This window comes from Physella acuta, unplaced genomic scaffold (assembly GCF_028476545.2).
Source record: "Physella acuta isolate Inbredline_101_S28 unplaced genomic scaffold, ASM2847654v3 ptg000456l, whole genome shotgun sequence".
Taxonomy (NCBI): domain Eukaryota; kingdom Metazoa; phylum Mollusca; class Gastropoda; family Physidae; genus Physella; species Physella acuta.
The window spans coordinates 259,422-286,630 of NW_026731975.1; the positions used below are offsets into that span (position 1 = coordinate 259,422).

At 32.7% G+C, this 27,209-nt stretch overlaps 2 protein-coding genes across 6 annotated transcripts; one reads left to right on the plus strand and one right to left on the minus strand.

The window, feature by feature from the left end:
* Positions 1 to 44: 44 nt before the first annotated feature.
* LOC131943444 (RNA-binding motif protein, X chromosome) lies at positions 45 to 15,170 on the minus strand. 3 transcript variants are annotated; one of them, XM_059303584.1, is made up of 11 exons: positions 15,037 to 15,170; positions 9,412 to 9,639; positions 9,221 to 9,312; positions 9,021 to 9,123; positions 8,805 to 8,906; positions 8,328 to 8,552; positions 7,383 to 7,544; positions 6,853 to 6,929; positions 6,154 to 6,231; positions 1,898 to 1,960; positions 45 to 1,241 (listed from the first exon to the last, which is right to left on the minus strand). In XM_059303584.1, exons 2-11 carry the CDS (start codon positions 9,585 to 9,587, stop codon positions 964 to 966), a joined length of 1,356 nt encoding a protein of 451 aa, XP_059159567.1. In that variant the 5' UTR covers positions 9,588 to 9,639; positions 15,037 to 15,170; the 3' UTR covers positions 45 to 963. The 3 variants fall into 3 exon arrangements, with proteins under 3 accessions (XP_059159567.1, XP_059159568.1, XP_059159569.1); XM_059303585.1 differs by lacking the exon at positions 7,383 to 7,544; XM_059303586.1 differs by lacking the exons at positions 45 to 1,241; positions 1,898 to 1,960 and adding an exon at positions 4,791 to 4,950.
* A 225-nt stretch (positions 15,171 to 15,395) lies between these two features.
* LOC131943449 (major facilitator superfamily domain-containing protein 1) lies at positions 15,396 to 26,686 on the plus strand. Of its 3 annotated transcripts, none has more exons than XM_059303593.1 (14): positions 15,396 to 15,475; positions 15,601 to 15,771; positions 17,005 to 17,213; positions 17,369 to 17,436; positions 21,866 to 21,974; positions 22,167 to 22,263; positions 22,462 to 22,560; positions 22,836 to 22,947; positions 23,431 to 23,644; positions 23,795 to 23,892; positions 24,219 to 24,331; positions 24,679 to 24,726; positions 24,819 to 24,882; positions 25,087 to 26,686. In XM_059303593.1, exons 2-14 carry the CDS (start codon positions 15,609 to 15,611, stop codon positions 25,094 to 25,096), a joined length of 1,404 nt encoding a protein of 467 aa, XP_059159576.1. In that variant the 5' UTR covers positions 15,396 to 15,475; positions 15,601 to 15,608; the 3' UTR covers positions 25,097 to 26,686. The 3 variants fall into 3 exon arrangements, with proteins under 3 accessions (XP_059159576.1, XP_059159577.1, XP_059159575.1); XM_059303594.1 differs by having other exon boundaries at positions 15,470 to 15,488; XM_059303592.1 differs by lacking the exon at positions 15,396 to 15,475 and having other exon boundaries at positions 15,535 to 15,771.
* Positions 26,687 to 27,209: the final 523 nt, after the last annotated feature.

Consider the following 27,209-nt stretch of genomic DNA (forward strand, 5'->3'; position numbering starts at 1 on the left):
AAATTATAAAAAAAAAAAACAAAACCCGGATGAATTGCTTTTAGTTTTTAGATTTATTGGTAAATTTATCTTGTAAAAAGTTGAATATGAAACAAGTTCTCCATGAGCATATAATATTTAAAAATAAACCTTATGTTGGTATGTGAAAGTTCATCACATAAATATATACAAAAAAATTATTTATACATAACATTCTATTCATGGATGGGTTCTGTACTGTAAAATCAGAAATTTTGTTACATAAATACATACAAAAAAATTATTTACATAACATTCTATTTATGGATGGGTTCTGTACTGTAAAATCAGAAACATGTATCACATTATGCTTAAAATGACAATTTCAATAGCACCGAATATGAAAAAGTTACAAATTAAAACTTGAGCATTTTGAAATGTAACATAAGAAAAATAGCCAACAATTCAATATGTGCACCTAAGGGTTCTAAAAAGTGTAAATACTGCTTTTTCAAACATGTTGATCACACTTACAAAAATCTATACAAGCGATGTGCATAGAAGATTTAAAAAATAATAACAGAGGAATGGACAATATCAATTCCGCTAAACACTTAGATCACACTAAAGAAAGTGTAACAAACTATTAAAAAACATTTACAGTAAACAATTTTTAAAATAATACTTTTAATGCTGCCAGGTATTAAGTATTTTAAATATACACATTTATATACAGAAACAACAGTTGGATTTCATAAAATGATGAAAAACTTGCTCATATTGCAATGTTTATAAAATGAAGCAAATAACAATTGAGTAATTATTTGATAATAAGTAGCTTAAGGTGGAGGAATGCATAAGAGTATTGAATAACCAGCAGGTAGAACATTCAAGAGAAGGCATATTAAAAAAAAAAAAAATATATATCAAAAAAGCTGATACCGCAGTAAAGAATCCTGTAAAATCTTAACAAAAAATTTCCCTCTGCCCCATAATGTGATAATTTTATTCCTCAGTTGTAAACACCAAATCTATAATCCCTGGGCTATGAGCTTTGGCCTCTGCTACTGTATAACCATAATCTAAAAGAGAGTAGTTGTCATGATACATCGCAATATCTTTGTTAAATAATATCATATTATCTGGGGGAACTTTTAAAATGCCTTCCAGTATACGCTTTACTTCAGCAATCGATGTATTTTCAGGAACATCAGTAAAGATTGTAGTTTTCTTGTGACAAATCATCAAGAACACATTATCTTCCTCTTCCTGTGTTGTAGATTCTGCAATGAAAGAAATTCAGAATAGCATTGTTACAAAACTGAAAAAAAATCGATTTTTTAGTATAAACATAGCATTTTGATGGTCTGTAAATCTTGTTTCAGATCCACACAACTCTTTTAAGATGGGGAAGATAAAAACAAAATTGGGCACAAACTATCTTAATATTAGTAATTAGAATAACAGCATAAAAATTTAAAGAGCTATGTAATCAATGCAGCTTTTATGCTGGAACTTAATTTGTTTTCTAATGAAAACATGTGATCAACACAGCAGAATATAAAGACCCCTATACACCCCACTCAAGAAAAACTATATGGGGCACCCGTGAGTCTGGAGACCACGAAGTTGGACTTGTTTAAATCCTCCACCATTAACTAAATTGAAAACGCAGAAGATGAGTAAACATAATTCTGATTTAACTAGCCCTTATAACAAACACTAAAGTTTAAAAAAAAATACATTTACTTTAAAAAAATAATACTGCATACTTTTAAAATCTTTGAAACAGGTTCAAAGGACACAAGGTTAGGTTAAAAAAAACATAACATAATGGGTAGTTAGAAGAATGGACAAAACATACTCATCACTCTGTCATCTAGCCTTCAGCCTTACATTGTTTGATTTTAGACCCAGTCTCCCCTTCCAAAGCACATACCTGTGTTCTGGAGAGAGTCACTCACTTGACTGGGCAATGATTCTTTACTGACTTCTGCATTTTCTGGGCAAAACAGTACAACAAATTAATATCTAACTTTTTTTTTATATTATCTACTAACAAAACCCAATTTATCCTGTATTCAAAACATTGTTAAATAAATAAATAAAAAAAGAATACTTTATCTTTACTACTACAAAAGCTTCATCCTTTTAAAATGGTATTTGCAGCTGAAATCTACTGAGCAGATTCTGTGCCTTTGTGTTTTATTTGTATTCAAGTCATCCTTCAATGATGATAAAAAGGTTGATTGAAAAATGCCTCTTGAGCTGTCTTACATTATTCAGTGAACTGTTTCTTAATCCATGTAAGACATTATAAAAAAAACCACTTGTAGAATTTATTTCTTGAGTTACCATGTAACAATTCTGTTTTCATTGATCAACAGCATCTGTTGTCCTTCATGACAAGTGATCTTCAAGTCTTACCATAGTTCATTTCCCAAGTCATTTCTTTAATATTGTTTGTTAATGTTTATCTCAATATTTCCATTAGATTTTTTAGTTGCTTGTCAAAATGTTTCAATTATGGCCACATCTTGATTTACTAGGAGGTAAAACCGCTTGTCAGTCTGATCTTTGTAAAACATGTAATACAATGGTAAGGTAATGAATTAAGTAAGCGAGTTTTTGAGATTAAATAGGTTCTTCCTCGTTATGACTTCTATGTTACAGGACTCCCATCAAAGCCAGCCTGCACATTTCCAGATGGATTTCTTAGATTATAAACATTTCAATTTTGTTCATTCTTACAATCAACGTGTCCGAAGACTGAAAATATCAGATTTCACTTGTGCAGGAGCTGATTAAAAACTATGAGCCACCTTTACAAGAAAACATTTGAGGTTAATGACCAGCACACTTAACAGTTTATAACTTGAATAACCTACCTCTTTAGTGGGCATCAGTAAAAAACAATGTACCTTAGTTGTATGAACTATCTCCTTCTCTGACATGTTGCTACACAGTAAAAGACATTCCTCCTATTTGGTCTTGCAGTTAATAACAGACACTAAACATGTTTGCAGGTTACATTTTTATATTCCTCAGCAGCCCTTGAAGTCTAATACTAATTTTTTAGAAAGAAGTTTTTAATTACATCAAATAACTCACAATCAAACACACAGATTTTCCTGATGCTATCTTGAAATATTTCTTCCCTGCAATCAGGATTACATTCCCACAATGCAGTAAATTACATTACTGTTGGCAGTACTAGTAGTATTAATCAGCATTCAGTTAATCCAAATTACAGTCCCTCAAAGCATATTTGAGGTTCAGGTTTGGTGTGCAAACTATTGAATGCATGCCATCTCAACAATGAGAAATTTGTAATACACTATGCTTGTCTATGGACAGTTAATCCAGCAATAGTAAGATCTCTAACAATTTGTATATATTTTTTAAATAAATAAATTTGAATAACATTATCTGATAAATGATTATAATTTTCTTACCAGGATGAAACATATCCAAACTGTGATGATGTACTCAAATATTGCAATACAATATTTTTAACTTCCTTTAACAAATTTACCAAAAGGTAAGTTTTTTTTTTACAGTCAAAGCTGCTATCAGTTGAGATATGCCATTTCAAAATATTCAACTATTAATCCAAAAGCTGGCTTCAATCAGTCCTTATACTCCAGTGAACTTCCCCTTGTAGTTCTCAAACAGGTTAGACAGTAACCAGCTAAACGGTCCATCAGTTAACATTTACAATTCTTAATTCAGAATACCGGTTTACTAAAAATTTGTTTTCATTTTAAAAATCTAAATTATGAGAAAGCCTGCAGTTAACTCTTCGGCTGTACAGACCCCATGTTACACATAGGGTCATGGTTTAGTGTATACCACACATTTCTTTATCATGTGCACAATACACAAAATGTTCACCTTTCCAGAGCCTTAGCTCATAGTTTTGCCGACTAGTTTGTGCATGTTTTTGTCTTTTTGTGTCCATGAATAATCTTGTGGAGAGATCCAATTGTTTGGTATAATACTGCTGAGTTTTTCTGCAGTCTCAATAAAAAAGAATCCTTTTGTAGGGAGGTCAATGTCAAAATCCATATGGTCTGGATTGTTTTCAGCACAAATCCTTTCCATGAAATGCATTAAAACAACAAAACAATACCCAAGCAAGGAAGCAATGCAGCAGAAATTTTCCAGGCAATAAAAAACTATCAGCTTCTCCAGTAAAAAAAAACCACAACATTTACAGGTTCCATAATTTATTGACAACCTTGTTTAATGTAAAACATTCAACTTAACATTTACATAACTAAAGAAACAGTAATTACAAAGAGCTAGCGAGAAAAAGTTGTTCTCTCAAAAGAGACACAGTCAAGAAACTTTTAACATCATGATTAAAAAAGTTTTAAAATTTTAGTGACAGTAAAATATTCTACCAATTACGATTCAAATAAAATGTCTTTAAAAATGAAAGTCACAAAACTGCACACCAACTACATTGTAATAAAAAGCAGGCTGATACCTGTCTTTTTTTTCCAAGTTACTGAACATTTAAACATTTTCTCTAACAGCCACCAGCAGTTGGGCCATCAAAGTATTACATTCACAAACACACTGCAGTAAAATTTCACAAAGATTTGCTGCCTCCATATAGTGTATTTTATCATGTGTCCATCATGTGTCATTCACAAATAAAAACTATTCCCTTGTTAGCCCAAAGACTTTGTGGCAACGGATTCTTTCTATCAATAAAACTCAGTCCTTGAGTCTTTCCAAATCTCGTAAGTACATTTAACAAAAAGTAATTGTTTCTCTTTCAGGTCTTGTTTTAGCAAATACAGATCTCAAACTACATTATTTTCATCCATTATCGCCTGCTAGTTGTATAGCTGTCAACCCCTTCCATTCTGGGTCGTTTTCCAAGTGGACCATCTCGGCTAGAAGGGGATCGTCTTCCCCCACGCCCCCCTGGGAAATCTGGTCTACCCCTTCCTCTTGGGGGACCTCCTCTTCCTCTGGAACCTGTTTAAGTTTTAGTTTTGAGATAAACAATTGTATTACTGATAATTGTATTACTGAGGCACAGAGCAAATATGTTAGCACTAACTCTTAAACTAGAGTTCCGTTAGCCACATTTTGAAACAAGCCAATTTATATGGCACTTCAGTGACTAAAGTATATGTACACGTATATTTAAAAATGTTTTAACTCCAGAAAACATGTTTTTCAGATGTTTACCCACTTCAAATGTTGAAAAAGCTCCAAGTAACTGTGCTGATGTATCATCCAATTTAATAATTGTACATTAATTCAATAACCAAAATGTGTTCTAAGAACACCAAACATTTTTATTTAACCTGTCGCAGTGATTTTTATGCCAGTTATTCCAACTTGAAGCACATCAGCCATCATAATAAGAAATTTTTGCTTTACTGTACCAAAACCTTCTTTGACTTGTCTAATGACACTTTCCATTCAATCCTGTTTACTTAGGTTATTAAAATTTGCAATAACCCAAAGTAACATAATTAAACCAACACCCACATGACCATTTTAACAACGTTGTGACTCACAAAATGTGGTATCTAACAATGAGCGCAAAAAGGTAGTCTATGTAGGTGTTTCCAGGTAGAAGTTAAAGCACAGCTGTTTCAGTTATATTATACAGAGGGGCGGTCATGTAATAATCCATAGCTTTTACCAAACCAATCCTGTCAAAATGTCACCTTTTGACTTGAACACCATATGTGTTGACTTTTAAAAAGAGTTATGTGTAGCTATGTTGTGGTTCGGATGATCCTGATATAATAACTTGTGAGTTATTAATAACTTAAGAGTTGAAAGAAATGTATTATTAACATCTGTGATTATGTGTTAATGGTGGTCAGATCAAAGCTAAACCATTGTCTAGCTAACATTTAGCCCATATGTGGTAAATAGCTTAAGTGTGGCTACAATACTTCAATTTGGTTTTCATATTCTTCAGCAATAATTGATTTTCGGGTTCTCAGATCATAAATTTAACAGCAAAATATATAGGATAGATCACAATTATATTAAACTGTAGCTAAAATCACTGTAGTTGCTATTGTTTAAATATGCATGATAATTATGTTTGAATTAAAATTTGATGATAAAATAAAAATACCACATCAGATTTTTAATAGACTTTTTCGGAAAAGATCTAAATAAATATAATAGTTCAGGATCAGTTAACAAACTTACCATTCATGTAACCACCACGACCACCTCGACCTCCCCTGTCATCTCTGCCTCCATGCATACCTCTTGACCCACCTCGACCTAATCAATTGCATTTCAAAGCATAAACAATGAAGAACTGAAAACTTGGTTTACCGTTTTAACTACAAAATTTAAAAAAATAGACAAAAGTAGAAACACTGTAGCAGTTACTGAGGTGAAAATATTTTGTTAATAAACTGCAAAAATGTAAGTACTAAAATAGTGAGTTGGTTATAAGAGAAAAAAACTTTTACTCAAAATATAATTTATAGAATGTAAAACTTCATCTGTAAATCAGGCACCCCCCCCCCCCCGTCTTTTAAAATTCTGATTTAAATCTTTAGACTAAAATAGAAATCATTGCTGAGCACCAAATTTATGGTAAGAGAGAAGAACAAACAACCTAATGGTTTAAGTTATAAATAACCACCTAATTCATACATTTTAAATATTTTATTTATCAGAAATAATGAAACTTTTGGAAAACATGTTTGGTACAATACAAACTTATTTCATATTCTTGGACTATTGTAATACATAGGGACATTTGGTTCAAAATTGAACTTATGTTTCTTAAATCTTACACGGTAGCCATGAGAAGGTGAGATGTCAATTTGAATCAATTTAAACAGCCTAAATTAAAGTATTAAACGACTTTACAGTTTAATTATAAAACAGTACCTCTGTATTCCCGAGGTGGTCCTCTGCTTGACATTCTGTCATCTAGTCTAGAAGATAAGCTCCTTGAACTGTATTCCCTGCAGAATTATTGTCACATAATTACAACTATCTTTAAGATTGTAAAAGTTAATTTTTAACCATTTCCCCAAAAGCTGTTTTATCAATTAAATATATTGGTAAAGAAATCAGATTAAGCATAAATAAAATCTAATAACCAGAATCAATAGTAAAATGATAAGCAAGAAATCAATACATTTGTCATGCAACACTACTTAATACAATAAGGTCTTCTCATCCTGTATTTTCAAATACAACTTATTGATGCAAACATAAGAAACAAATTAAAAGGCAAAAGAGAATTACTTACATGAAGAGTTTAAGAAAGGATATTTTAATTAAAAAAAAAAAAAGAATAGATAATTATTGTACATTATCAAGATTGTAAAGTTAACAAGCAGTTTGCTAAAGCTAAAGAACTAAATTTTCCTTAGTTTTGAAACATGTTTTCCCAGTTGATCTAGCCTTATTACCTGTCCCCACCATGACTGTGTTCTCGGCCACCTAGAGGAGCACCACTTCGAATATCAATTGGGACACCTCTCCTACCACTTGGTCCCCCACTGTGACCTTCTGAGTGAACCCTACCCCTTGGTGAAAACTCTCGATCTGTATCAAAGTTTCGGGAAGGTAACCTGAGGAAAGAAATCTCCCACTGATTCCAAATTTCTAAAACTTCCCTCACTAACCCATGGAGTTTCAAATAAAAAATACTTAAGATTAGCTGTGGCAGAAGATAGTGTAAAACAAGGAGTTCCTACTATCTAAGAAAAAGATTAAACAAGAACATATTTATCTAGACAAAGAACAAATATATGCATAGATTCACTAGTAATATATTTGTATTATACAGAATAACAATTTAGCAATAAATTCTACCTGTTTCATGCTTTAGAACAAAAAAATAGATGTGTTTTCTGGCTTTCTCAAGTTAAATTTAAAATGTATTTAAAAATCTACAGAAAAGATGTTGAAAAGCCTATAATAATAAATTTATTAAAAAAATAATTATCAAAAAGGTTGCAGACATTTCAGAACAGGTTTTACTCATGTTAAACTAATTCAAAATACTGAAACTTTAAAGCTGGCTACACAATTCTGAAAGACTTATTGACAATACATGTTTATCAAGTAATACTTCATACAACCATGAAAAAGTATTTATCTGCATTTTGATAATCAACTATTTTTATGTGGCTATTTACAGTAGTTCCAAAAGTTTAACAAAAAGCAAAACATAGCATACAACTTTTCTATGGAAAGCATGCACACACACAGAGAGAAGAAACACATCACAGCAACTAAATATTAGATAGAATATCTACATCTTTACATGCTACATGAGCAATTTAGTGACTACAAGGATATTTTAGGGTTTTACACAACAATCTACAAAAGTAGGTTTATATGCTAAATACCTGTCTCTTGGAAGAAAGTCTCTGCTAAGAGGCTCTCTGAAATCAGCTGATCTTGGTGGAGGGTAGTCTCGTGGAGAACCGAAATCCCTCGGGGAATCACGCAAATCTCTACCTCTATCTCCGGCATAATCAATACGAGGTGCAGAGTAATCTCTGACAGCAGGACGACTGAAGGAATCCCGTCTGTCTTCTCTCAGACTTGTCGTGTAAGATTCCCTGTAAGCACTGATAGAAAAAAATGAAAAGTAAATAAGTAGCAATGTAATTTTCATAGAGAAATGAAAATGTTTCCTGTATTTTGGAATGGAGAAATTTCTATAGAAAAAGAAAATCAAATTTGGTGCTTTTAGTTTTAAATGACAGAATACTGCAAAAAAATATCAAAATAATAAACATGTTATAGCAATCATATTTTAAACTTAAGTTATAAGAAGACTGTTTAAACAATACAATTTTTAAATAAAAACATCTGAATACCCTGAATCTCGAGGGGGACTGTAGCTTCTGGGTGGTAAGTAATCTCCCCTTGAACTTGTAATAAAATCCCTGTCTCTTAAACTGCTTCTGGGTGGGGAAAGCCTAAAATGAAATTAAAAAAAAAAAATATAAACATTTGTGAGTAAAATAAACAAAAGACAAACTGATATCACAGTGAGTGAATAATAATGATTTAGACCTTGACTGAACATTTACCTGTCTAGTATTCTGCTGGAATCACGAGGAGGAGAAGAAAAGGAATCTCTAGACCTTGAAGGTGCCCCTCTGTCATAACTGTCTTCATATCTGTCACGGCGTCCTTAGACACAAACAGTTGATGTTTTAATAAAATTTTGCATTTAGACACAAATATTTGTAAATACATTGCTGGGAATGAGAATATTTTAAACACTTACCCATTGGAGGCCCCCTTCCTCTATCTGAATCATAACCACGTGACATCATTGGAATTTTACGAGGTGGTGAATCATCATCTCTGCTGAAATGTCTGTTGAGTCAAAACAAATTATTTAGTTTTAAAATAGCTAAACATTTGTGGTATAAGATATAAACAAAAATCAATTATTTATTCTGTTTAAACAATTACCTTGGTCCACCCCTTCCTCTTGAGAAACCATCTCCCCTTCCTCTGTATCCACCTCTTCCACCATCTCGTTCAGAAGAATAGCTTCCTCTGCCACCACCTCGAGGGCCACCTCTTGGTGGACCCCCACGGCCTCTTGAGCCTCTACCTCTACTACTGCGCCCTCTAAATTCAGACATTTATAATTTCCAAGGAGAACACTTGCTCAAACTTTGTTTGTTTTTCTAAGTTCTGCAAATAAAACGTGAAATTTGATTAACTTTTTGTTTAACAGTAGAAATGCCTACCTCTGGCAAGCAAAAGTAGGAACATACATAAAAATAATTTGAAGCAAAAAAGAGGAAAAATAGGCAAATGCTCCTTTGCAAATTATTTTTTTTTTACATTAATAAAAAAAAACCCACTGATCTAATAACAAGCTTTTGTATGACTATGCACTAAAATAAAAAAGAATAAATTATTTTCTTTAAATATATTGTGAACCACCATTTAAATAACTAAATGGGTCACTCATTAAATTAGTAGAGGTATTCAATACAAAATATAGTGACCCATGCTTTTCCTTTTAGTTATTTAAATAGTGGTTTAATTATATATTTTAAGAAATATTTTTTTCTTTTTAGAGTATAGTTTGTTATTAGAATGTTTTGTATTAATTTTTACAATATTTCAATACGACTGAATAGCATGGCTAAAAACAAATGTGTGTCAAAGTGACGCAAACAATGTTCATATGATAGCATGGTAAATTAGTACACTATAAAGGAAACTAATTCTTAAAAAATATTATAATCTAATAAAATGAAATTTTTTATCACATAGCATTGTCATTGGATCTTGAAACACGTGCCAAGTTAGCAATATGTCTGGCAAACGTGGTCGAAATTTTGTTTACTAGTTTTCAACCAATAAGTAAACAAGTTACAAGTTTGTAAAAAGAAGAAAAACTATACATTTAGTAGATATGAATAGGCCCTTATGTATAGTTTTAGTATAAAATTAGACCTATATAATTTTTTAAGCTTATATCTAGCCTACATAAATCTATAAACTGTTTAGTTAAAGTTAAAAAAGCAGCCCCCCCCCCCCATCAACTTTACATTTTAGTTTTACGCCAGACAGTCATAACTTCAGATAATTTTATTCAATAGTTGATACTACAACAATTCTGAAGTATTTTTCATTTTTTTGGTTAGCTTTCCAAGCTCACATGTTCCTGACTTGCTATAGGCCTATAGATTTAGATCTACTAACCAGACTTGCACTAATTAAAAATTTTGCAGCACGTTGATAATGGAAACCAATGAGTTCTTACACTGTTCATTAACCATCAGATACTCAATAAATACTGCAGAAAAAAAATCCGACTATAATCAAGGAGAATTTAAAAATTACCATAGCTCAACAGCCCTTTTAAAAAAAAATTCTTTGAAAAAAAAAATGGCTATGTCCAATTTTAAAAGTGGTCATTTTAGGGCCCATTTTAAAAAACGTAAAAAAATGCAAACTACACAGTGAAAAAATGAAATTTTCTGCCCAAAAACGTGCCGTGTGATGTCATTGTGACGTCAGCCCTCAACTCAAATGCAGAGAAAGCGCGTGTTTGATTGGTTGGCGGCGGATACTATAAAATCTCAAGGGTTTTCTCTAAATTTTTACCCTACTAACAACCTAACACACCTATTTTTGGAAGAGTTTATTATCGTTATCTAAAATCATCCAACTAACTTGTTAACTAGGTAACTTACTGTACGCAGCAGCATATTGTGAAAAAGTAAAGCTGATCAAATCACATGACATTATTTATTTGATTTTGCAGTTCATGACATCTGTGCTTGTGAAAGTCTATTTAGTAGGCCTGGTGAGTTTAGCATAAGGACCTACCCAGATGAAATAATGTAGGCCTATACGAGCTGACCTGCAGCGTATCATAAGCTGCTATTTAGTTGTTTTATTTTCCACTTTTCAGTACTTCAGTTAGTGAATTTGACTCTACCCTCCCTTCCATTCACCCCCCCCCCCCCCCCCCACCACAGAGAAAGCAGCTGTCTGTAGCTAGGCCAATGCAAAAATTTAATTTCAGTAAAACAATATAATAGTTACATATTTGGATAGGGGCTGTCAATCTGATTACAGATCAGTTTGAATTTTCAAAATCTGACCATAAACAAAAAAGTTATGATTTTTTTAGTCATTAAAAAACAGCAGTTTTTTCAGACAACCGGGGTAGACCCTGAAAGAGGAAAAATACTGGGAGGGTATGGACCAAATTTTTAAGCGTTTTTCACTAAAAGTGGTATAAAAGCCAGAATACTTTATCAATTGATGTAATTTTAAGACATTTTATAGATTTTTGTATGCTGAATCCAATGATGCTATTTTAAAAAGTGTCATTCGATTACTCAACCTACTAATCTCATAGATTATGTAATATCCCCCTTTCAATTTTTTTAAAACATCTAATAATCAATGTGATAAGAAGTCATTCTTTTAAATGTAACGCTGTTTTAATCTAAAATATGACATTTGTATAAGCTCAAGATAATGGTAGATTTAAAATGGTCCAACATTGTTACATAACTATCAAATGTTAAGGTTATGTAATCCCACCCTTTGCTCAAAATATACCATGAATTTGTTTTAAAATCACTTTTGCTTATTGTCAGTAAACTTCAAGTTAATAGCCTACTAGAAGAAAATATTTAACTAATCAAGTTTTTCAATACAAAGACAAGAATGCTATAGTAAATTTGTGATTATGTAACTTCTTAAAAGATATTATGTAATCTATGTGCAATACCATAGGCCTACTCTATTCCAAAAATATAAGCCTATCTCATTATAATTATATTTCTTGTTATTTTAAATATCTTAATCCTTTTTGCTAAAGAATTAGCCTTGTTACAAATGTGTCTGATCAGAATCAGAGTGTGCTTTATGGTAATTACGTAATATTATTACCCATATTAAAGTTAATCATTTTTACAATGTCAATAAAATAAACTTGGGAGGAAAATATTTTGTTTAAAAACTTGCACAAGGTATAGTGTAAGTTATAGATATATAACATAAATTTATATTTATGCTCAATGATTAGGCTAGTAGTAAGTAGGTTTATGTATTTTGTAAGCCTACCAGTAGGCCTTTTACAATTAACAACTTTCTTAAGAAAAAAGCACGTGTTTGAGTGCTTGACTGTGTAGATCTAGTAGATTCTAGAAATTGTGTAAGATTGCCGTGTTTGGCTATACACAGACACGTGTACCACCACCAGCTTTTGCCTAGATTTAGTTCAATCAGACATGTGGGTAACCAGGTCTTCTGACCAACGAATTTTATTGCCCTATTACGTAAACACGACCGCTGGATAGGCTAGTCGGCCAACCCGATGAACGTGTCAGACGAATATTATGTAATTTTAGAGACAAAAGTCTGGCAAGATTTCCTGATCTATGCCCGAGGGTTTGTAACATCAACTCCACAAAGTGAAGGGGGAGGGTGGTGGGGTATGAAACCACAGCGAGCCGCTCGGGTACCGTACGGGTGTTATACAACATCAAAAGCGATGCTCGTCGGCTTGTCGCGTCACGGACTAGTGGGGGCGGGGTGAGGCTATGGGTGTTACATATGGTGTGGGATGGTCAGTGGCTACCCCCATCCACCCCACCCCATTTTGGTCGATTTGGCAAGCTAGTAACCCCCACGTTGTTAGTGGTATTAAAATTTGTAGAAAAGAGCCCCGGATATAATTTATTTTTTAAAGCCAATTTTACGAAAAAGTAATGTACACAATTATGAAACGTTACACGAATCACATCACAGCATTGTTTGATCGGGCCGAAGCTATTCGGATTAATTTCTAAAGAAGATTAATTTTGACGATTAGTCCTCAGCCGTAAATACTAACAAAACTTTTGTTTGACGTTTCAATGGGTTAAGACAAAGTTATGCAACATGTCTGTGTGCTTATAAATATAAAGTAGCAATAGCCGTCGAGTCAAACACGGGAACACATGTATCTATCTTTAGACATTGTTTATAGTATCATCCAATCGGATCAAGCGCCTAGCGTCACGTGACCACACACTCGGCTGTGCCACACGATGTGTAGATCACCACAGCAGAGCGATTCAGTCGGACGGCGGCCGACGCGTTAATTTTTATTTTCGTTCGGTTTTAAAATGTATGGACGGCTTTATTACGAGGCGCTATAATACATGTTATACATTTAAATAAACGTCGAGATTTCGGAAATACAGCTCAGGGTTCAAATGTAAAATATGTCCAATAATAGACCGGGAAACTTGGTTCAACTTTGCGGTCCGATATCTCCAAAAGTATTTAACTTATTTTGACCACGAACCCTGAGCGTTATACGTCTACATTTAATGTATTCGTCTGCCAAATTTAACTGTTGTAGTACGTAAACTCGATACGTGTATACAAATTTTGTAACGCGTCATCAGGTTAAAGACGGCGATTCGAAGCACAGCAGGGCGGTTCAGTCGAACAGCGGTCGGCGCGTCGTGTTTATATTTTCGGTCCATTTCAAAGTCTATAGACGTCCTTATTATAGGGCCTTATAGGACATATGATACATATTAATAAACGTCGAGATTTCAGGAATACAGCTCAGGGTTCAAATAAAAAATCTGTCCATAAATAGCTCAAATAACTTAGTTTAACTTTGCGGTCCGATATCTCCGAAAGTATTTAACATATTTTAACCAAGAACCCTGAGCGTTATACGTGTACATTTAATCTATTCTTCTACCAAGTCTCACAGTTGTAGTACGAAAACTCACAGAGTCTATAGACTCCAAGTAACACCCCCCTTTTAAAAAGGTGAAAAAGCCTCCCCCCTTATCGGCACGTCGCCGCGGAGGGTAAAAAATGCGATTTAATCGGCGATTTCTTCAACGTCTGAAATAATACAGAAATCAAACTAATACAGTTAAAAAGGTTATTCAATTACGAACAGAATGATGTATAACATGTTAAAATAAAAACAATAAAAGCATGCAAAAAACAGAGTTAAACATGCAGGGGGTAGGGAAAAGCCGATTTGTCCGATTTTCTCGGCAGCGGCATTGGCCTAGCTACTGTCTGTGATGACAGTTTACGGACAACAATGAAAAGATCAAGCAGAACTTCTTACCTCTCCTTAGTTTCAAATCATTTAAAAGCTAAATTATCTGCCCCTAATCGCCGCTACGAATTCGAGCCAGCTCTACGATTCTAAACATTCACTCATTCAGGGTCCAAAATGGTGGGTGGTGGTAGAATCTAGATGCGCCTAGAGAGCAGGGGAATAACACCGTGTGTTTACGTGGTGTCGAGCATGGTCCCCATGAAGAGAATTATATTTATATATATGATTACAAGATCTACATTCCATTTTTGCCCGTGTATTCAACAGTAGATCTATACATAAATGAGCGATGACTTTCAGTTCAGCCTGCCGATCACTTCAGTCTTCAGGTGTTATTTTTTGCTTATCGATAATAGGTTATTTATCATAGGTCGTTCGTTCAGTCTCCAAAACCCTTTTAGTTAACACGGAAATTTAGTAAACTTTTAAACACTTGAAAAAAAATTAGTTTAAACATTTTTAAAGACTATTCTTACCTATTCAGCAATTAGATCTAGATTCTAAATCCAAATAATATGATTATTGCACAAAATTATTGCTTCCCACCCATTCATTTATTTATTTTATTTCCGCTAAGAAGAAAATCTGGATGGTCATTGGTAGATTTTCTAATGTATGGCGTCAGATCTAAAATTAAAAATACAATTTTAAGAATAGTCTCTTTACAGAACAAATAATTTCCTATGTCGGTGTTTATTGAAAATGTGTCATTTTTTATTGAAAGGATTCTTTTTCAAAACATCAATCCAAATATTAATTTTCTGTAGTCGATTTTACGAAAATGAAACTTATCATTCATTTTGTTAAAAAAATAATTTAGTCTTTTTAATAGTATGTCTATAAATAGCTGTCTCGTGACCACTACAATTTGTATCATCTGAGTGTTTCCTTTTGTATCATTTTTCTGATGATCGAGTGTGTTTGTTAAGTATGTTAAGCGATCATTTTTAAACGGATGAATAGTTTAAAGTTTAAACTGTTGCGAAGAGCTTAAATAGTTTCAGTATAGTTTATCTAAATATTTAAGAATTTTCGTTCAGATTCATAGATGACTATGGGGGAAACAAACGAGTCAACGCCTCTTGTGGAATCAAGCAATGAGGAAATTGACGAAGAGCTGCAGGGCTGCAGTGGAACACCCCCATGCAACCCAAAATCATGTCTTCATCGCTACTTTCCAGTGCTCATTCTGATTTGTTTTCTAAGTTTCGGTAACTTTTCATAATATTACTAATTTCCTTTTTATTCCTAATTTTAACATGAAAGATTTTATGATAGTCAATCTATAATTAGTGTCTGTCTTGTCATTATTAAATATTAATTATAATTATATTAATTATATTAATATTTGATTAGTCATTAATAATGAATATTAATTTATGATTAGGGCCTAATGAATATTTTAAAACTATTTTTAATTTCATCAATCAGGACCTAGATTTATCATACTTCATACTAATTACTTAATACTTAACTACTAACAGTATTACAACTCTATGAAATGTCTATTGGTCTCAAACTCGTTCCCTATAATAAATAACCTTCATACTCTATAGTCTAAGTATAGTCTATTCGTCATAGCTGAAAGATCACCTCAAAAGAAGTTCAAAGACTATTTGTACACCTACCAGTCTTAGAATTAGATTATTATATTTTTACAGCTTGAGTGAATATTATAATCAAGAAGTTGGATAATATTTAGAATTATCAATTGAAACTCTGGCAGAAGGAGCCTCTAGTGTGGCCTCAACCAAGTGGTGGGCTTGTTACATTGCGTTAAATATAAATTCGAAACAATCTAGGTCTATATATATATAATTCTCTTTATGGCGACCATGCGAGACACCACCAAGACATAAGCTCAACAGACCATATCGCTATCACCCCCACCAGTTAGGTGAGCTGTTTACTATTGGGTCGAATCAGTGACGGCTATAGGTGCAGATAATTTAGTTTTTAAACGATTTGAAACTAAGTGGAGGTAATAACACGTTCTGCTTGATCTTTTCATTGTTGTCTGTAAACTGTCATCACGGATGGCTGCTTTCACGGGGGAGGGGGGAGACAAGTAGAAAGTGAGGGTGAGGATAATTGTCCTTCACTAGCTACTGATAGTGTTTAAAGCAAAATATTTTCAGTCGCAGCATTGGTGGTGTCGAATTAACAAAATATGAAAAATAGGAAATAAAACAACTAAATAGCGGTGTATGCGACGTCGCGGGTCAGCTCGTAATATAATAATGTATTATCTTAATTAACATTTAAAAATCTAATTGAAAATTTCCTTTGGAAAAATATAATTATTACAAATAAAAGATAGTTGAATCCAAATCCTTGATTTGTATTAACAAACATTTAGGTAAAGTACCATTATGTATGTAAAAATTAGGTTTACTTCTATTTCTAGTAGCTTGATGGTAAAGTTTTTTTTTTTTTATTTCCAGGAAGTTACTTCTGCTATGACAATCCAGCAGCATTACAAGACACAATGATAAGAGACCTAGATATCAATGAGAGCAAGTTCATGGCTTTCTATTCTTTTTATTCCTGGCCTAATGTTGTTCTCTGCATGTTTGGTGGCTATCTGATTGATCGCTTGTTTGGGCTTCGTTTTGGTGCTATTATCTTCAGCTCTTTTGTTACAGTTGGACAGGTAAAATTTTAAAATAATTCAGGTGATTGCATACGTAACGGAACAATAAAATCCTTCATTTTATCTGAATGAATATTTTAAAAAATTCTATAAATAGCTTTTTTCCCATGTTAAATGTTGAGGATTTTAATAAAATTTGATTTTTATGTTTCTAGGTAGTTTTTGCACTGGGCAGCCTCTTCAACATCTATGCATTGATGTGTGCTGGAAGGTTTATATTTGGGTAGGTTTATTTCAGGGTCCGTAGCGGACCTTGAATCCTTGAAAAACCCTTGAATTCCAAAAAACATCTCAAGGCCTTGAAAAACCCTTGAATTTCCCCAAAAATGAGCAAAACCCCTTGAATTTTATAGGTAAACCTTGAAAACCGTGCGTAAATCGAATTTAAAAAAAAAATTCAATTCTGATGGATCTAAACTTTTTCTGCCTTTATTTTTTTTTGCCGTGGGTCTGCGTTAACTTCGGAGTCTATTTCCAACCCTCTCCTTCGCTAAGCCTCGCGGTATGACCCCAACCTGACCAGTTTTGCATAGGCTCTGCCTAACCTAGATTCTAGATCGTGACGTAGATAGCCGAGGGATAAATTTAGCATCGTTTTTCGGGTATCTCCGTTTACTAGATCTAGATTCAGTGTTTTCTGTTAGGGCCTACCTACTTGTACGGTTTTGTCCGTAATTTTTCGATTTTGACACCCCTGTTGCGGAATTAGGCCGCAAATGTTACGCAAAAGCCCACAGTAAACATCAAAATCGATTTAGTGTCGACCTTTTTTTTTTCTTGTGTTAAATTTCCGTGTTATCCGGTTCTATGGTTTCAAACATCTTCAATCATAACAATCGACGCCCCCCGCCCCCCAAATCCCTTCCCGACAATATCTCGGCAGTCGTTGGCTCTATTTATATTGTGAACTTTATTGACCCCGCGAGTGGTCTGTTGTCTCCTGATCGGTGATGTCCGTAAAGACAAAAATTGGAATGTGGCCTAAATCATTAAAATTCTGGTCGCGCACGGAAATTATCTCGATTATAATTAAACCTACATCTAGAACTAATATTTTTTTCTTCAAGAAAATAAGCCTTAGGTTTAAATAAAAAAAGAATAGCCTGAACTATGCGAGCGTAGGTTTCTATTTATTTAAATTAAAATTTTCTCGGTGTGGGTTAAACACAAAAGGGAGAAACGTAGCTGCGGAATTACGGGTAAATAGCGAGACATAATTTATCGAATTATTGTGTTCTGTTATTTTAGATGTGCGAGAAGACACGTTTTTACGAACCTAGATCAATCACGGTTCTTTGTGTACCTCACGATAGCAGATGTTTCGGTCACTGCGACCTTAGAAGGTCTTCTAGGTCTATCTCAACTTACAGTGACCTCGCAGTATATTAATAATTAATATAGTCGTGGATCTTGATCTAGATTTTTAACTATTAACCAACAAGATTTCCTAATGCCAATAGGCCTATTTATCACGTTCGTTAAAAAAACCAATAGCAAATGACGTAATCGTCAATCTCACGTGGGCTATGGACCAAATACACATTGACTGTATCAGATGGGTGAGGCTGTAGACAGAACTTTTTGATGTCATTCTTGACGTGGCTGTCTGGTTATTTATGACGATAGAGGTTGGGGTAAAATTTGCATTAATTACGTGACGTCATCAATGGACTACCGCTAGGCTGTGTAATTAAAAAAAAACTAAATCCTAACATTACCAGCTCATTAGCATCGCCGATTGTCTTCTTAAAAAAAAAATCATAAAAAACGTTTTAATAACAAGCTTTTATGTAATGATGCACTAAAAAGTAGAAAATAAATTATAGACTACTATTTAAATAACTATAAAGAAAAGCGTGGGTCACTTTAGTATCTATTGGATACCTTTACTAATGTTAAGGAAGACACCCACGCTTTTCTTTATAGTTATTTAAATAGTAGTCTATAATTTATTTTCTACTTTTTAGTGCATCATTACATAAAAGCTTGTTATTAAAACGTTTTTTATGATTTTTTTTTCAGTACTTTACATGTTTTATCTACAATAGAGTTACATGACTAAAAACCATTGCGCGCCTACTGAATATCACGTTCAGTAGGCGCGCAATGGTTTTTGAACGCAGCCATTACGTGGTCGTGATGGCGCAGCTATTGATGACGCGTGTGGTGTGGTTGGCTAGACATGCCTACTAATTCAGTCCAAATTTTAATTAATTCATAAAAAATCAATTAGGCATCCAATTAAGTCAAATTTAGTTTCAGATTGCATTGTCTTCATGTCTTGACCCACGTGCCAACTGTGAATCGTGTCGGTCAAGTAGAACTGTCCGAATTTTCACTCCTGCGTTTCCGTCTAGACTGACGACAGACTGACGACAGAGGAAGTGAGTTAAATAAAAGCTTGTAAAAAAAGGAAAGATTTTGCGCCGACGTAAAAAAAATTTTGTATTTATCAAAAGAAAAGAAAAATAATTTGAAGGACTATGACTGTGCTGTTTTCACTCAACTTTACTGACACTTTTTACCGCCTCTCACTTCAAGGTCGCGCTGACCGTAAGACCTACGACACGAGACCACGCGCGAGCACAGTAGTGTCTCACGGTCAAGGCAGTTCTACAAACGCTGTTTATCTAATTTTAACGTGGTTATCTTTAATATTGGGCTTACTGCTAGATTAAAGCGAAAACAAAAACTATATCTGCATCGTTTTAGGTCATTGAACAAAATATGTAGGTCTGCTATAATTTAGTTACACCGTCTAGCAGGGTCTAGATCTAATTGATTTTTACTGTGGTAAAACGTCCTTGAAATGTTTAAGAAGCCTCGAATTACCGTGTTTGAGAAAATTGCCGCTGTCACTGCCCCCTCCCATCCGCTTGTAAAAAAAAAATCCGCTTTTCACTTTGTCGGGCGGCTACATCTCTGGCATGAGTATTACTAGCGTAGTTACTAGTGAAATTGTTTAAAAAAAACAACTTAATTCTGTTATTCCGCGATATGAACTCAACTTAAAACTTCCACGATATTTCTTTACGTCATCATGTGTATCATAGGTGGGGACATTGGGGTCGTCCATAAATGACGTCACACTCGTAGGGGGAGGGGGGATCCGTAATCGTGTGACGGTGTGTGATGAGGGGATGGGAGGGGGGGGGGGTCAGATCGTGTGACATCACACTTTTGCATTATTAAAAAGCAATGTTAGAAAACGAATTTTAGCATTTTAGAAAACTGTTTTAATAAATTGTAAAAGGAATTGATTAAAATACTCTATTTTGACAGAGTTCAGACAAGATTTTGGGGAAAAAAATCCTATTTTAAGAAAAATTGAACTGCAATCAAGGTGGGGGGGGGGGGGGTAGGAGGGGTTATAGGCTGAGGTGTGACGTCATTTTAGTGGGCGGGGCCTGGCTTTTTGTGATGTGTGACGGAGGGGGGGGGGGGGAGAGGTAATAATCTTTTAAAAAGCGTGAGGTCATTTATGACATAGGATAATTTCTACAAGCATAGCTAGGTTTTTTTTTGTTTCTATATGTGTGCAGAGTCCTTTTTAAAGGAATATGTGTGCAGAGTCCTTTTTAAAGGACTATCAGACAGACGAACCAATGCTTCCTTTTATGTATAATGACCTGATTCTGATTATCACTTGACATTGACAAGTCATTCAATTAAAGTTGGGTTTGTTGCTGACTCTCTAATAAAGTCTCTAGAAAAAGTAAAAAAAGCAAGTGAGCTTCAAATTCTCAATTTCAAATCTGATTGTAAGACAACTTTGATAGGATTTTCATCTAATTTTTTGCTGAAATCTCCATTACTTTAGTCATTAGTGAGAGACTTAGCCTAATGCAAATGTTTAAAAATAGAGCCAGTTCACCAAAAAAAATGAAGGGAATTCTTCACATCCTAGTCAACAAATGGAAACTGAAATCAGCTGAGTGTGACCAAGTTCTGTTTCAATTTTCAACATTCATAGATACATGTACTCTAAATGGTTGTCTATCTAAATCTAATTGAGAACATGATAGGCTGGACATTTTTTTCATTGAACAGCTTGGTAGCAAAATTTCTTATGTGAACATTTGGAAAATTGTTAGAGATCTATTGCTTCTGTCACATGGTCAAGCCAGTGTTGAAAGAGGTTTTTCTGAAAATAGAAGTTGGAGGAGTGTCATTTGACACCAAAGATACTGATTGCAAAAGGGATTATGCTGGACTCTCAGACAATCTCCTGACTTAGATAATTTTGTAATAACACCAACATTATTTCAAAAATTGTGTGTGCAAAAAACATACATCACCCTCATTGTAATGCCCGTTAGTGGTAGTTTATACCTTGAAATTCCCCCCAAAATCACCTTGAAAACCTTGAAAAAGCCTTGAATTTACTTTTGGGATTTGGCTATGGACCCTGTTTATTTGCTTTTCTAAATTTCGATTGTCTAAAGTAACAATATGAAAGAAGAGATAAAAAGGAAGTTTACAGCATAATTCAAATCATAATTATACACTGTGATTCAGGCAGTCTTGATATAAAGAAATAAATACATCCTGCTGACATTTTAACAAGCACTAGCAACACTTATCCAAATATATAAAAATATATACATTTCTAGAAATAGTCTTATTTTTTTTAAACCTGGTATTTAATTTAGTATTGGAGGTGAATCCTTGGCTGTGGCACAAAATACTTTTGCTGTGAAATGGTTCCAAGGGAAGGAATTAAACATGGTGTTTGGCCTTCAGTTGAGTTTTTCCAGAGTTGTAAGTATATAAATATAAGTTTGGGTTGAAAGATTTACATATATTATGGTCAATATTATTAAATGCTGTAGAGCAAAGTAAAGTGTTTCTAATAGACTCAAAACTGGTTTTTAACAAAGTCAAGTTATTTAGTTTGTTCTTTAGCCTCTTTATGATTACATAGTTGAGTATTAATGGTATTTTATTTCCTAGGGTAGCACAGTGAACATGAATATCATGCAGCCACTGTACAACTACATTGATCAGAGTGTGCATGGCTATAAATGCCTTGGCATTGCATTATTTGTTGGTGTGTAATTGCTTTTTTTACACTTGTACCATTTTACTTGGCAGTTATCTTATTTAAAAAAAATAGTTCTAAAAAATATTTCTTTTTAAAAATAGAAATGAATTTTTTTTTCATTTTTCATTTTCTTGCATGCATACATTTTGAAACAGTTACCAATCTGTTTTACTCACTTTTAAAATTTCTAATGGCTTTTTATAGGTGCTGGTATGTGTGTTTTTTCTCTACTTTGTGCCTTTTTACTGTCTTTCTTTGACAAGAGAGCTGACAGAGTGCTTAAAAGAAAACAGATAAGTCAAGGTTTGTTTGTATTTTATGCATACATTTTTTATAATGCCAACAGAATATATGAAAATATTTTTGCTTGCTTATTAATAAAAGCCTGTACATTGAAGAAACTTTGGTAATATCTGGCTGGGTTTGTTGAAGTTGTTTTTTTTCCTAACCCCAAGAATTTCCCTCCCAGCATTCATAGAATATACTCATTTTATAAGTAAAAAAAATGTAAATTATTTACAGAAGTTTTATTATGTGTCTTAAATTGTTCATCTAAAATTATTATATTTTTTTTCCAGAGGAGATGATTAAGTTTAGGGATATTTTGACGTTTCCATTTTCAACATGGCTGATCTCTATCATATGTGTGGCTTACTATGTGGCTGTCTTCCCATTTATTGGACTTGGATTGTAAGTTTAAGCTTAATTGTCAGGTTAAACAAATATTTCCTGTTTCAAACAGTTAAAAGCTCTTACTTGAAACAATAAATAAGCTTTTAATGTTAAGAACTTATTTCTTTAATGTATGAGTAAAAAGTAGAATTTATGGTTTGCAAAAGAAATCATACCATGTAGACTTGTATTACTTATAATAAATTCCATTGTTTTCCTACATCATCTTATGTTTCACAAATTGGAATCACATTGAAAACTAAATTAAAAGTTGAACATATTGAAACTAGTCTACCCTTAGATAAATAAACTTACACTGAGTCAAAATTCTAATAAATTATAATTACCAATTTTAGTTGCATTTTAGTGGAACAACTCGCCAATTAAAAATAGGGGTTCACTTGTTTTGAAAATTTGAATATTTTTATAGAAATGTACACATTTTATAAAATATATTTTAATTATATAATGTTTAATGTTTATTTTGATGTTTATTTTAAGGGTGTTTTTTGAAATGAAGTTTGGACTCACCCCCACAAGTGCCAATGCTGTGAACAGTTTGGTGTACATCATTTCAGCAGTTGCTTCCCCTGTGTTTGGTTTTCTCATTGACAAAATTGGCAAGAATGTGTTTTGGGTTATCATTGGCATTGTTGTAACATTAGGATGCCACATGCTGCTAGCCTTTACATTTGTCAATCCTTATGTAGCTATGGTAGGTTTACATACAATATTACATTTTAGTTTCTAACAACAAAAAGTTTTATTTCCATTTTTATTTACTACTATGACGTGGAGTGAACACTTTTTTATCACCGGAAATTTTATCATTAAACAAGGTTAATAATTTTAATATTTTTTACAGATCATAATGGGTCTATCCTATTCGGTATTAGCTAGTGCTCTGTGGCCTATGGTGTCTCTGATCATACCTAGTCATCAACTGGGGACTGCTTATGGCATGTAAGTGTCAAAAGTGAAACTTATTTTTTTAAAACCCATTGTTCTAATTGGTTTTTGATTTAGGCGTTGTCTTAATACTAAAGGTTGTGTGAAGTTTACCTTAAGGGTTTAACTCCATATTCCCCGCCAAAATGACAGACAAAATTGTGAAATATCTAACACAATATTTTATGTTACGGTATGCAACAACTATTAAGTTAAAAAAAAAAGGTTACGATATTTTAAAAACAGACATTTTTTTAATAGAAATGGAATAAAATTGTGTTTAAGTTAAGAAGTTTTATGTAATTGAAGCTTTTAAAAATGTCATTAATCTAAATTTTCAGCATGCAAGCAATTCAAAATTTGGGTCTGGCAGTTATCTCCCTTACAGCTGGTATTATTGTTGATGAGAAGGGTTATCTTATCTTGGAAGTTTTCTTTATGGCATGGTTGTGTTGTAAGTAGAACATTAATATTATTCAGTTGCAGAATAGTTAGCAACTTGATATTAAACATGTTAATCTTGAGATACAAAGTACAGCAAGTTAGGAAGGTAACCTTTCAGACCCGATGGTCCATATAGCAGATGGATTTCCATTATTTTTAATAACCTCAGTAAATTAAGGATGTTTGATACTTCATATAATTAATACTTCTTTCAAGTTTTTAGAAATACTTTTATGCTTAATAAGTTAATCTTATGTTAATTTAAAAATGTTGATTTTTAGTAGTTTATTAATTCAGCATTAAAATTTCTTATCCTCTATTTTCAAAAAATAAAAATGTATATGACCTTTTTTTCAGTGGCTTTAATAGCTGGAATTGTTCTCTATCTGGTAGATGCAAATAAAGGTAAATAAAACTAATGTCCTACTACATTCTTTCATGTAAATATTAATTACTTTGGTTTAAATTTGTTGCTAATTATGTACATTTATCATCAGGGGGGAAATTGAATTTATCAGCTAAATCCAGAGCCTTAGAAAAACTTAAAGCAGAAAAGTCAATGTGAGTTGTTTTTTTTAGTTTTTAAAGTTTTGATTTGTTTATTCATAAACAATTGCTTTTTTTGCAGGTCTCTAAAATAGTAAATTGTTAAAAGTATTTGTTAAAATGATAAATATAAGTTAACTTTTTAAAAAGAGTTATTTTATAACAATTATTTTCTTTTGTATTGTCTTTTATTAATTGAAACAATCAATTTTTCCCCAGCCAAAACTAAAATGAAGAATCTGTCTCAAAGACTTCATGTCTTGGTGAATGGAGAGCACAAGCATGGAGATAAATCTTTGTAACTGTCTGTACATTCCTTTGCTTGAAGAATTATAAACAACAACCTTCTCTTGTTGGATAACCAGCTGTCTTTCACAAAATAAAGTACTAAACTTGGAACCTCTTTGTATAGAGGCAGCAGCACAATGACTTTTATTTTTATTTTTCTTAGTTAGCTAACTTAGAGCTCTCTATTTTCAAACTCTATTGTGATTATATATTATTTAATGTATAAGATAATTTAAGTCTTACTGAATTAATTATAAATCAACCTTAAGTTTTTGTAAATAAAAATCATAAATACTCTACGCGTTTAGCTGGATATGTTATGTACATTATGTTACATGGTTGTATACAATTTGAATGGTACTACATTAATGGTAAAAAGTTTATTAAAATAAAATAAATAATTTAATTGAAGCTTAAAATAAAAAAAAGTTTTTAACACATAAAAATGTTTTAAAATAATACTAATAATTGCAGAAATGTCTGTGCAATTGATTCTTGAGTTGTATATGAATTTAATAATTTTTAAAAATTGAAATAGAAATGTAACTTGATTGTAAGCTATTGTGAATACAAGATTTTTTTTATCTTACCATGATATTTTAGGATGCTAACAGATTTCATTTTTAAAAAAGCTATCAAAGTGAAAATACATGAACAATTTTTAAAAACCTATAACAATGGAAAAGTTTATTAGAATAATTATCAACTTAAATAAAACACATAATTTAAACGCAGATGAGGATGAATAGTTGTTATACTTTTAGATATATAAGTTAAAAAATTGTTCTAAAATTCAGTATTTGTAAATAAGTTTTTAGAGTGATTGAGTTTTAGCAATAAATTAAAAAAAATTCTTATTAACTTGTACTTTGTTGTGCTCTGTAAAATATTGTATTTTTCCAAGCTTTAAAAAATAATCTTGAAAGCAAACCCTAAAATCTAACAGATATTTTAGCTGACGTTTCTATTTTTAAAAAATTATTTCTGTGTTTCTTGCAAATTTTTATGTAGTTTTTAGCAGAACTCGTTTGTTTTGTTGCGATTCTATAAAATGGCGTCAACTTAACAATCATGTGTGTGCTTAATCAAACTGCATTTTAAATATTTTGAATGCATTCGTTTGCAATAATTTTAAGTAGTAAAATATTAATAAATTGTTGGTATATATATAGTTTTATTTTTTTAATAGTTAATAGTTTAGCAAAATTTTTGTGCGAGAAATTCAGTATTTTTAAAGCCTATGTGTGCTTGGTTTGATTTTCTCCTTTTTTTTCACTAGGGATATGATTTTCAAAGCTTTTAATTTCAAACCTTACAAAGATTATACACATTTTTTTTTACATTATTGTGTACTTTTTAGAAGAATTTTTTTGGTTCCTTATTCCATCAGGCTATTTGATTTTTTTTCACATTTCGACTATGGGTATGTCTTTTAAAAATCTAGATTTCTGAGTTTTAAAGTAAACAAAGGGCTTTAACTCTGATGTAAAACTGCTGCTTTGATAATAAAATTAAAACTGCTTGTTTATTATTTCATGTTCTTGATTTTTTTTTTCAAAGATACTATTTTCTTTAAAACCAGCTGACCCGCGACGTAGCATAATCCGAAGACAAGCCAGAAAGAAACTCTGATTCCTGTAAAGTTTTCTGCCATTAAATTAAAAAAAAATTTCGTTCGGAGGGCAGCCCCCTAGATGTAAGGCGGTTCGGTTTGCTACCCAGAGTTTCCCAGTGGCTTTTTTAGTACCTAGGGTCAGTCAATTGGGCACAAGGGCCCAGGGTTACTGCTTGATTCAACGGTCAAACTGCACAGAAACGACAACCGGCACCCCGGTTTCACCCGTGAGCACTACGGCACATATACTTATTTTAATGAGCGCCATGCCCCTAAGGATACGGAGGGTTACTATAATCGATGACTAAATAAAATAAGGGGTGTCCTCCAGCGCCTATACAGTAGTATACAGTTGGGCGCCCCGTGTTTCTCCATTATGATGATGTTATGAAACAAATTGTAGATATGCCCTTTGGATCAGTAACTTGGCCATCCTTAG